The sequence below is a fragment of the Malaclemys terrapin genome, chromosome 24, assembly GCF_027887155.1.
Source record: "Malaclemys terrapin pileata isolate rMalTer1 chromosome 24, rMalTer1.hap1, whole genome shotgun sequence".
NCBI lineage: Eukaryota > Metazoa > Chordata > Testudines > Emydidae > Malaclemys > Malaclemys terrapin.
The window spans coordinates 13,301,841-13,313,047 of record NC_071528.1 but is presented as its reverse complement, the minus strand read 5'-3'; the positions used below and the strand labels follow the sequence as shown (position 1 = coordinate 13,313,047).

The following is an 11,207-nucleotide window of genomic DNA, read 5'->3' as shown; positions in this document are numbered from 1 at the left end:
GGAAGGTGGGGGATGACCCTTAGTTCCTGCATGAGTTCCTTCCACAGACTCCGAGCAGCCCCCCAGCTCAGGCTCCTTGCTATAGAAAGTCCCCTGAGAGCAGATATGAGCAGGGAGCCCAGGGCTTAACTCGAACAGTTTAGCAGTTATTAAAAGCCACGTGGCTTGTCTACACTAGACTTTTAAAACATGTTAGCTAACATTACACCTGTAAACTCAACCTGGGCAAGGCCACACTGGCTGCAGCAACCCCAGTTCATACCCAGCCATTACAACATTCAACTCACAAAATGGGGCCCACAAGCCTACTTCGCTCACCACCATAGACTCAAGGAGTCTGTCTTGCTATAATTAGCTGAATGCGATTTGGAGCAGGGAGTGGCCTTTGCGTGTTTGGGAGTGCCTGAAGTTATTGATACCCAGTGGCACCAGCATGTAGCAAATTCTCACGGAACCCTCCCATTAACAGCTCTGTGTAACCCCAAAGCTGGTCTCTCTCACCCCCGGAAGTTGGTCCAATAAGATATTCCCTCCCACACCTTGTCGTCCCCCCCGCATTAATAGGCACACTCAGTGTGAGACTGCCACCTAGTGGATTACTTTATTTTAAAAATTCCACAGTAATTTCACCTTTCTGGGCCTGGATTCGGACTAATGCCTATATTTGGGCTCCATCAGGTGTGTGATAAGCAAACTCCCCAGTTGAGCTATGGGGAAAAGAGCCACCAGGGTACAACTGCCCTGGTCTCACTGAGGAGAAAACCGGCGGCTCCTTGCTGAGCTGATGGAACACAAAAGTGGTCTAAGAAATAAAGTTGGCACAAGGAGAGCCATGAGGCCTTTCTTACCCAGAGAGGGGATTAGATAGGCATGAAGGGGGGAGTGGGAGAGAAGAGGTAAATGCTAATTGAGGAACAGGAAAACAAGGTGCAATGTGGGAGTGAGGATCTTTTCCACATTATAAAGGTTAAGTTGAGATGTGCAAGGAAATTCCATTAGTGGAGAGGACCAATGGGCAAGATAGAGCAGGGAGTAAGCAACAGGGTCTGCATGAGGGACACTGATAAAGGCAGAGCACAGAGCAACGAGTTGTAGTAAAAGGATGCTTGGTAAAATCATAGCAAGCAAAATACATCTATAGCCTTTATACCATTTTTGGTGGCTAAAAGGCTGCTGGGGATAGGAAGGATAATCTAGGGCAGTGGTTCTCAATCTTTTTGGGCTCAGGACCCATTTACAAGTGTTTATGGTCTGTCATGACCCAGTAAATAGGGAAAGGAGCTGCCACACGACCCTCTGAAACATTCTGGCAACCCAATTTTGGATCCTGACCCTCAGGTTGAGAAACCCTGATCTAGTGGATAGGAACTTGGAACACCTAGCTCGGCTGGTTTGGTGTGGTGCTGGTGTGACTTTGGGTATGTCACTTAATCTACCCTGTGCCTCAGTCCCCCATATCTAATGGGGATATGGTTCCATACTTCTTGGGGTGACACATGGACAAAATCAATGTGTGATTGGGAGGTGTCATGTCATGCTATGGAGATGACAGCTAGTAGCTAGACAAAACAGCAGTGCTCTCCCTGCTTTAACACGTCACTCACTCTTACACCAACATCCCTAGGCCGTCTCACTTGCAAGACATCTTTTAGCCTTAGAGTAGTCAAGCAGAGAGAGAGTTTGAGAACAGAGCCCCTGGTGGATCAGCACAGCACTGGGCCCGGTGTACTGGGCAGTCTTTCAAAATAACCACGGTCACAGTCACCGTCGCTACAAAGGAGGAATCTGTTGAAATGGAATGTTTTATTTTATTTGTTTGACGATACGAGGGGTGGAGAAAAGTGGTGACCAAAAGGAAAATGAACGATCAATACAGGATTGGCTGCTGTTTAAAAATAAACACAATCCAAGGGGGAGGGAAAACACTATGCACTAGAGTGCTTTTTTATTGACTGCCTAGCAATCTGTTCAGACCACAGGTCCATCTCTCAGCACTTCAATGCTACAGATCACATTCAAGTCATGTGCAAATGAAATAAAACAGGAGTACAGCATTAACAGTAGTGCACTCCAGCCCAGTATCACTTTGAATCAATCTCATTAACCGCAGCAGAAGCCCCAATTTGCCTATTAGTTCAGCGGTGAGTAGTTCGATGCCAGTACTGGATAACTCGATACAAACCCCCAAACAGATTAGAGAGAATTATGTAAACTTTGTTAATTAGCCTTTGGCTTAAACAACCCTAACAGTTTCAAGCAGACTCTACAGTGGTTAGCTGGAGCATACGCTGGTCCATGTCTGCGTGAACATTATGGAGGATCACACAATCTTGGTTCTGATCATCCTCAACTCACATCGACTCACATCCGTAGTGCTCGGTGTCCGGAGAATCAGGCCCTCTGTCAACATCCAAGTCAGCATCTGAAGCTCCAGGGTCTGGAGGGAGCAGACTGGGCAGACCAATGGCAAGAGGCAGCAGCCAGAGTGAGTGGCCGCTCACATTCACACCCAGAACAGGAAGTAGGGCACACACCAGATCCGTTTTTCAGAAGAGGAGGTGTTACCAGTGGCACTCTAGGAGGGCCGCGAAAGCTTTGCCTGAGGCATACTGCAGAGTAATCTACCAGGGTGTCCACCCGGAACCGAAAACATGCTTTAAAAAAAAAAAAAATCATTCACATAACCGTTGAAGGCGCCTCCCAGCATGAGTGCCTCTCTTTGGGGGAAATAAAAGCCAGGATTTAAAAGCCACCATTATTAGCAATAGCCCTACCAGGGCAGCGCTGGCCCCGCTCCAACTGTCCATGGCCAAGCCATTTCCACCGCTCTCAGAAGCGGCTCTCGCCGCAGTGCTGACTCTCCCGTGCTTCTTACGGGTAGGCTGGGGGAGGCACGAGGCCACATAGAGCAATAGATCTGCACTGAAAGGAGTCTTACATTTTTGTCGTCATCAATTTTACTTCCTCCCGCAAGGTACGTGAACAATAATTTAGAGCAATCAAAAGCCCAAGAGCAGGAATGTGAGGAGAAAATCTTGGCTTGTGATGTGCAAAGCCAGACTGATGTACTAACTCCAAGACACAGAATTTAAGGGGCATTACCCATCCTTAAGTGGAAAAATAGCCTCCACAGGTCAGCTTTTAATATGGAATCAGCTAGAGGTCAGATCTGTCTCCAGTCAGAACAGACTCAAATCAAAAAGAGACTTTTGAGACTTTTCCTAGCTAGCAAGCGTCCCCTTTACACCCACAGAAATATTGCTTCTATTCTCGAGGGGGCAAAATTCACCCTTGCACAACTTATTTTGAGGGTTTCAAGTGGGGCATAGGCATCATGCCAGCCCTCTGCAGTGGGGTAAATTTAGGCACCTACTCCACCTACTTAATACCAGCAGAATTGGCATCTCACAGATTACATGCTACAGTGCTATCCCCACCTAAATTTTTAATTACTACTAAGGGGACATCAAACTCCACATAGAACATTTTCATAATAGGCCCCTAGTTTGTACCTGAATAATTGAAAATATATATATATATATATACAAAAATAAAATAGGTCCCATTTTCTTTCACCAGAATTATTAAACCGTTAACACATTAAAATCAATACTGTCTTAGAACCGTTCATTCCAACAGACCCAAGAAAATCAAAGATTGCAAACTCACTCTGTCCAACAGAGAAGCAGAACTTAAGGGATGAAAAAATAACTTGCCTCAGCTAATGCAAGGCCGACAAACATTACAGTCAAAGAGCTGAGCCAAACAGTTAATTAACTGGACCGCAATGCAGCGTCTGACTTAAGTGACTTGTGAATGATGCTTTACAGGAAAAGAGGTGTGATGGGAGCTGGAGGGTTAAGGCAAGTGTTACCAAGTGTGTTTATGGAGTACCACCCTAGAAGGGATGAAGGCAACACCATTCTAATGAATCAAAACAAGCTAACTCTCTGCATCACCCAAGGGCAGCAGTGGCCAAACTCAGCCATTACAGCTGTGCTCAGGTAACACGGAAAGCACACTGTCATCTCTCCATCAGTTAAACACAAAGGTACTAAAATGGACATTAACAGACACAAATGAGATGAAATCCGTGACTATCAAGGTGCTGTTTGATCATAGGGAAGTCGTCCTTTCAAAAATATTTTGTTTTTCAATCTTAAACAAGGACGCACCTCTTTCAGCAGGCTGGGGAGCCTACAGCTAAGAGCTAAGGTATCTGGGGTAGTAGAGGAAATCAACACTTCTAATCAGGACACCTTGATATCAAGAAATACTGCCTGTTGCGTAGATGACTCCAAGGGACATGATGCTCTCTACACTGGTTTGGTTCAGGACTTCAAAGCTCAGGACAGCTCAACTCCCAGAAATCACTTCTACTGCCTGGCTGGTAGCAAACGCATTTAAGCATTGTCAATTTTTATCACTCTCCTTCCCGCTCTTTTTGTAACAGGTCAGTTTCTCCCTCGTTAACAAGACCGAATTCATTTCCGAGAGAAAGGAGCTGCTATCCCATATTTCCCTCCCAAAGCCGCTTCACGTAGTGTCCAATCTGCATCGAGAACACCACAGTCCAGAGAGAACACCTCTCCAGTAGGGGATTTTCTAGCTTACAGGGTGACTGTGCTGGGATTCTTGTAGCAATGGCTCCCCCTCCACCCCCGAGGAGAGGGATCTTCAGGACTGCAGAGCTGTATGGCCCTTAATTTGCAAATAAACTGCACCCTGCATCTGCACTGTGGCTGAAGCCACATGCTTGCAAGAAGTGTGCTTTAATCAGGATTGTTGCTAGCACAGTTTCCACCAGAATACAAGTGGGGTCTGTACCTGATGAGGGTGCAGGGAAGGAGATATTTGCTGCACACTCCTAGTACATTCACATATGGCCCCTACACCACGGTTCACTGACCATCAACACAACCAGGCTACACCGGGACTTTTCTGCGGCTCACTGGGCTTATTCCATGGCACAGCCCAGAGCACTAATGCATGAACTGAAACTGCTCCCCCCACGCAAGAAGAGTTATTTTTGAACCAGCACTTCCTCAGCTTAAGATTTGCAGTCGATAGGGATCCGGCTTCAACTCCTCTTCAAGGTTATTCCGCTTTTTCCAGCCAACAGTTGTTCTTGGATGCGTTGCACTGGGGACAAGCACTTCCGACTTTCTACGCCTGGCGACCTTGGACAGCAATGCCATCTGTACTGAATCTAATAGCTTGGTAGATATTAAACCGCTCTGCGGTGAAGGGATCTTTTGCAGGTACTTTGGTTTGCAACTATACAAGAGAGTAGAATCTGAACCTGCGTTGATCCCACAGTCTAGCCAAACAAGTTATTACGACTTCAGCCTCTCCTCCTGCCTCAGTGAGCTCTCTTAGCTGTAAACACATTTCTTCATTCTCTAAGTCAGGCAATGACTTGTATTGTCACTGTGTCACGTCCATCTTTGGGTTGCGGCATTAGCACTAATAGCAACTGCAAGAATACTGATGAACTTAACCCGCTCCCTCCACCCCACAGCCGTTCTCCAGCGGGCTGAACTAACGTAATACAGTACAGATCCATTACCTAACGCAAAGGATAGCTCCAGACCTCAGAGACTGATATCGCTTATGTGGAGTCAGTTATAAAGGCAATTAGTAAAAAGTAATCCTATATCAACACTGCAAGAGCATTGTGTGGGCTACAAGAGAATCCAACTGCCTGATACCACTTCAGTTTCATTGCAGTAATTGCTAGAGAGTGGGATATAAACATATACAGGATATTGACTAGATTTCGTAGGCAGACTGACATGGCTGCAATACTTCAGTCCATCACTAGGAATGTTAGAAACCGAAAGCCCGCCTTAGATAGTCTCATTTTCATTATCAAGAGAGTTACAAAGCTTCCGGCGTGAGCGATCCCACCTAGTGCAGTAGGACTTGTCATTTCATCACTCCGCCTTCTCCTACATAAGGGAAACAGGTTTAGATCCCTCCCCCACACACCTGTAAAATTGTGTGCTGTTAACTAGCAGTCATCTTAAGCAGTTAGAAAAAATAAACCCAAGAACTGGTGAGGTGATTCTGCTGGTGAACTTGCACCTTCTCGGTCAGTCTGTGCAGTTGGAGCCATTGGTCCCACCATCACCTGGAAAATAGAAGACATCCAAGCACCAGAATGAGCGTTTACGGTTTGACAGATCTTTAGCATGCCTTGAAATAGTTGGGGGGGAGGGGGGGAGATGGAGTGAGGGGGAGATGAAGGAGGGGCATGGGCATGTGATTCTCCTCCTCTTTGAAAATACTTTGAAGGAATCAAACCCACTTATCAAGACTTCACTGCAGAAAAGTATGCACTAAAATTAACATGTGTCCTAATGGGATAAAGACAGCTATGAATTAGGACACCATTGGTTCCTCCACATAAGACTGAGAAAGCTTTTAGAATCTCTAGGGGAAGCAAATATACTGTACACGTTTCTGACTCTCTGAAGGAAGTGTGTGTTTGGGCTATCTGACTACTAACTGCTTCCAGTCCGTAAGGAGGGAGCGTGGAACTCAGGAGACCTAGCTTATTCCCTGCTCTGCTAGGAAAGTCACTTCACCTCTGTGTCCTTATTTCCCCATCTGTAAAATGGGGATGATACTGGCTTTCCTTGTAAAGTGCTTAGAGCTACTGATAAAAAGCTAGGTATTATTATTACTACCCTGATCAGAAGAAAACATAACAGAGGGAAAGCGATATCTGAACAAAGATAGAGGCGCTCATGTGCCTCCAAATGTAGAATTGTACAGAGCTGAGTTCAGTGTTAAAAGCCAAGTTTGCTTTATTAGGTGTTCAGTCAGCCATATTCGTCTACCCGGCAAAATTCCAAGTACCAGAATAACACTTAACTTCAAAGTGCTTTACAGACATTAGCTGATTAAATGCAAAGGAGTCTGAAATGTTTAATTTAGATGCAGCAAAAAGATTGCTGGGTTCTCAGAACAGGGAAGGTAGGAGCCAAAATGAACAGCAGATTCCTTGATATGGAAGGCGATTGGAAGACAATGCAGAGACGCCAGGAGGGTAGGGAAGATGATTTTAGGACATGCAATGCCAGAGCTGTGCAGGGAGAAGCTCACATGCAATCCACCCACAATATGCCTGCCTCTAGCCACTGTTCTCAATCTCCCACTTTCAGGAGCTATAACGTTAAACCAGAGACAGAGAACATGCAGCACTCTTTGCTCTCTTACATATTCTTGTACAGGAAACACCACCTGCACTCCAGACACTTCTTAAATACTGCCCAAACTTCCGGGTGATCAGTCCCTTCATCTCCTTTACTCTGTGTGTCTTTCACTGTGTTCCACATGCTTGGAACTGAATCTGAGAGATGTGCGCACCAAACTCCTTCCCCTTTCCTTCTTTATAAAGGACCGTTCTATGATAAATTCCGTTCTAAGTGACCCTGGGTCATTGTGTTTGTTCTGAATTGCAACCTCTCTAGGAGAGCAACATAACTATTTGACACAGATCACCTATTGTACTGCACTGTGTCCATTGCAGAAATAACCATAATAAAAATTATTACAGAAGAGACAATTCAGTTTTGCAGAGTGGAAGGAGGCAGAATTAGAATAACTATGAGATGCAGAATAAAGGGAATTATCATATCAAAAATAATTTGAAAGAGTCTTATCTTATAAAAAGCCTTTAGTAGATTCTTAAAACAAAGGATTTGAAATCTGTTTACTATTTGTGTTTCACTCAGTCCCAGGAAGAAAATAACCTAGACATTTTCATTTAGGGAAGGTGTTAGTATGCTTCTATTCAGTTTCACTTGCTGGTTTTCATGCACTAGCACCATGCTACAAAGCCAAGGCAAACAATAGGAGAAACCTTGTTACAAAAAAAATCCCCCTCCTCTTCCCTCCCCAAATTAAACAAATAAATATTTCTATTGATCTCAGGTTTTGTAAAAGCTAATTTTTAATTCATGTCTCTAATAAATTCACATGTATAAAGGCCCTTTAGTATCCCAAGCAAGACCATCTATGCAAGGTTGTTCTCTTGAGACTGTTAGCATTAATGGAACCCAACGGCCTGACACTGCAACCGGATCCACACAGTTGGACCCTTGCACCTGCACAGAGTTTCACCTGTGTGGATCCAATTACAGGATCTGTGCCCAAGCTTCAAGCATCTTTTGAAAGAGATATTTAGCCATTTGTAAACATCCACCTACCGTCTCAGATTTCTTGTTTCAAACACTGTGTCTTCATCGCTGTCGAGAGAACCCAACTCCATATTTTCATCATAGTTTGAAAGGAGACCATATTTCTTCCGCTGAGGTTTCTTCAACCTGAAATCAGTTTTGAGCTCATTCACAGGTACTTCTGATCTAGAAATTTCATTCACAGACCCTGATGTATGCTCCCTTTTGCATACAATGGCATGAGCTCATAAGGACAGGAGAGGCCTGCTTAGCAGAAAGGGCAAAGTGAACAAAAATAGGGGATTGGGATGTTTTGTCTGTGGACTATTACATACTCTCAGGTTTGCTGCTGGATAGCACATAGTTTGGCTTCAGTGGTCATCACCTGTAGAGTAGCTCAAAAATATCACCCCTAAGTCTGCATACTACTGCCAATGGGGGATATTAGTCAGAAAGATTGTATCGGAAAATTTCTTTGGTGCTTTCTAAGGAGTGAATTTTGACCAAAATAGTTATACTAGTGTAACTCCCTGTGCATGTACTCTTATTCTGGATTCAGAGTGCCTTTTTTTCAATTCAGTTTCCATGTCACTTTGGCCAGGTCTACACTTAGGACTTTTGCTGGCACAGTAATGCCAGTTAGGGGTGTGATTTTTTTATGACATTTCTATACCAGTAAAAGCCATAGTGTAGGCAATCATAACAGAAAAATGTGCTTTTATGGGTATATGCTGTGTCTACATCAGTAGGGCTTGCTAACAAAGCTATATCAGCATAGCTATACCAGCAGATCTCTTCTAATACAGGCAGCCATCCAAAAAGGGGTTTAAGCTAAACCAAAAAAAGCCACTCTCATTCCAGGATAAGAATGTCCATATAGGCAGTTAGACTGGTAAAACTTTCCTGTGTGGACAAGCCCTAAAGCAGGAAAGGATTTCACCTGCTTCAGAGAGGCAACTGTATGAGGATAAAAAATGTTACAACTCGTTGGGATAACCGGGTGGAATGCTGGACTCCGTCTCTCACCTCAGGGCCTGAGGCACAAAGGACAACCACTCTGTCCCTGCTACACCAGTGTGGGGCTAAAGAATATCTCCAGAGAAGGGGATGGCAGAGTCTCAGGGGACATTTTTTCTATCAACCCCCAGACTCCTCTCAGCTTTTACAGCAGAAATACAGAGCTACCTTCACTGAGCCCACACTCATCAGAAGACAGTGGGGTTTTGGAGAAGCCGCTTTCTCATGAATTACGGGATGTCTTAAGCAACAGGAGAAAGATGTCAGAGTTCCCAAGAGAAACAGAAGAATGCAGGCATGTTTAAGGGCATGGCGTAATCTTTCTAGGGATTGCAAAAGGCTCCAGCATTTCCTCACCCTGACTAAAGCGTCCAAAGGGAAAACAGAAAATCCACAAAGGATGACATATGCATGGGAGAGCTAGGGCTCTCCCAGAAGCCTTCCTATGGGGGGGGGGGGTGTTTATTTCAGGGAAAAGTGAGTCTAGGATGTTCCCAAGTCTGTTTCCCAGGAACATGGGGTGGGGAGAGGAGCCACCGAGGTTCCCAAGCCTACCTCCTGGGGAGATAGCGATAAGGACCCCACCCCTGTTCATATCCCCCCAAAGCCACTCCATGGGGTGAAGGAGGTGCTCCAGGGGAGGGGGGTCTAGGGGACCCCATAGACGGTCCCTTGGAATATAGGGGGAAAAGAAGAGAAGGTCTCATGACTAGTTTCCTTCCATTGGGATGGGTCCCTAATATGGGGAGCTCCATGTCTGCCCCCCGGGGCCGCCCCCCGCCCCCCAGGTGCGCCCCCCGCCAGCCCCGCCAGCCCCGCCCCCCAGGGGCGCCCCCCGGGTGCGCCCCAGCCCCCCGCCAGCCCCGCCCCCCGGGGGCGCGCCCCACTCACCGCAGCGCCCGCACCAGGAAGTAGAGCGCGGCCAGCGCGCAGAGGCCGGTGAGCACGTAGAAGCCCCGTTGCACCGCGGGGAACCGCCCGCCCAGCAGGTCCAGGCCTCGGACCCCGCTGTCGCTGTGGTTCCCGGCCGGCCCCGTCCCGTTGGCGGCGGTGCCCGGGGGCGGCGAGGTCCCCGCCGGCCCGGGGGAGCTGGACACCGCGCAGGCGCCGAGCAGGCAGAGCAGGAGGAGGAGGCAACCGAGCTCCCGCGGGACCATGGCGGGCGCACGGCAACTACCGGGACACGCGCACTTCAGACTCAGAACGAGGCCAACCCACCGGAAATGGCCCGGTCCGGCGCAGCGCTGGCTGGGGTCCGGCCGGGGACTATGGAGCCCGCACACGGGGTTCCGGGAACACTGGGTTCCGGGTAGGGTACAGAGTAGGGTAGGGGTGTCGGAGCAGTGGGATTCCAGGGTGCAGAGGGGAACAGGGGGAAACAGGGTGCAGAGGGGAGAAGGGTATGGAGCCAAAGGGGGAGCAGGGAGTATCAGGAAGCAGAAGGGAGGTGCGAAGGGACTCCAGGGTGCAGAGGGGAGAAGGACATGGAGCCAAAGGGGGAGCAGGGAGTATCAGGAAGCAGAAGGGAGGTGCGAAGGGACTCCAGGGTGCAGAGGGGAGAAGGACATGGAGCCAAAGGGGGAGCAGGGAGTATCAGGAAGCAGAAGGGAGGTGCGAAGGGACTCCAGGGTGCAGAGGGGAGAAGGGTATGGAGCCAAAGGGGGAGCAGGGAGTATCAGGAAGCAGAAGGGAGGTGCGAAGAGACTCCAGGGTGCAGAGGGGAGAAGGGTATGGAGCCAAAGGGGGAGCAGGGAGTATCAGGAAGCAGAAGGGAGGTGCGAAGGGACTCCAGGGTGCAGAGGGGAGAAGGGTATGGAGCCAAAGGGGGAGCAGGGAGTATCAGGAAGCAGAAGGGAGGTGCGAAGGGACTCCAGGGTGCAGAGGGGAGAAGGGTATGGAGCCAAAGGGGGAGCAGGGAGTATCAGGAAGCAGAAGGGAGGTGCAAAGGGACTCCAGGGTGCAGAGGGGTATGGGGCCAGGGGGGAGCAGTAGGGTTGCCAAGTG

The 11,207-nt window shown here is 47.7% G+C and overlaps 1 protein-coding gene across 3 annotated transcripts; it reads right to left on the bottom strand.

The window, feature by feature from the left end:
- Positions 1 to 1,913: 1,913 nt before the first annotated feature.
- FAM174C (family with sequence similarity 174 member C) lies at positions 1,914 to 10,445 on the bottom strand. Of its 3 annotated transcripts, XR_008443215.1 has the most exons (4): positions 10,095 to 10,445; positions 8,217 to 8,333; positions 5,992 to 6,133; positions 2,566 to 2,654 (listed from the first exon to the last, which is right to left on the bottom strand). XR_008443215.1 is itself a non-coding variant. In XM_054013401.1 (3 exons), exons 1-3 carry the CDS (start codon positions 10,358 to 10,360, stop codon positions 2,576 to 2,578), a joined length of 462 nt encoding a protein of 153 aa, XP_053869376.1. In that variant the 5' UTR covers positions 10,361 to 10,441; the 3' UTR covers positions 1,914 to 2,575. The 3 variants fall into 3 exon arrangements, 2 of the variants coding, with proteins under 2 accessions (XP_053869376.1, XP_053869377.1); XM_054013401.1 differs by lacking the exon at positions 5,992 to 6,133 and having other exon boundaries at positions 1,914 to 2,654; positions 10,095 to 10,441; XM_054013402.1 differs by lacking the exon at positions 2,566 to 2,654 and having other exon boundaries at positions 4,590 to 6,133.
- Between the last annotated feature and the right edge of the window lie 762 nt (positions 10,446 to 11,207).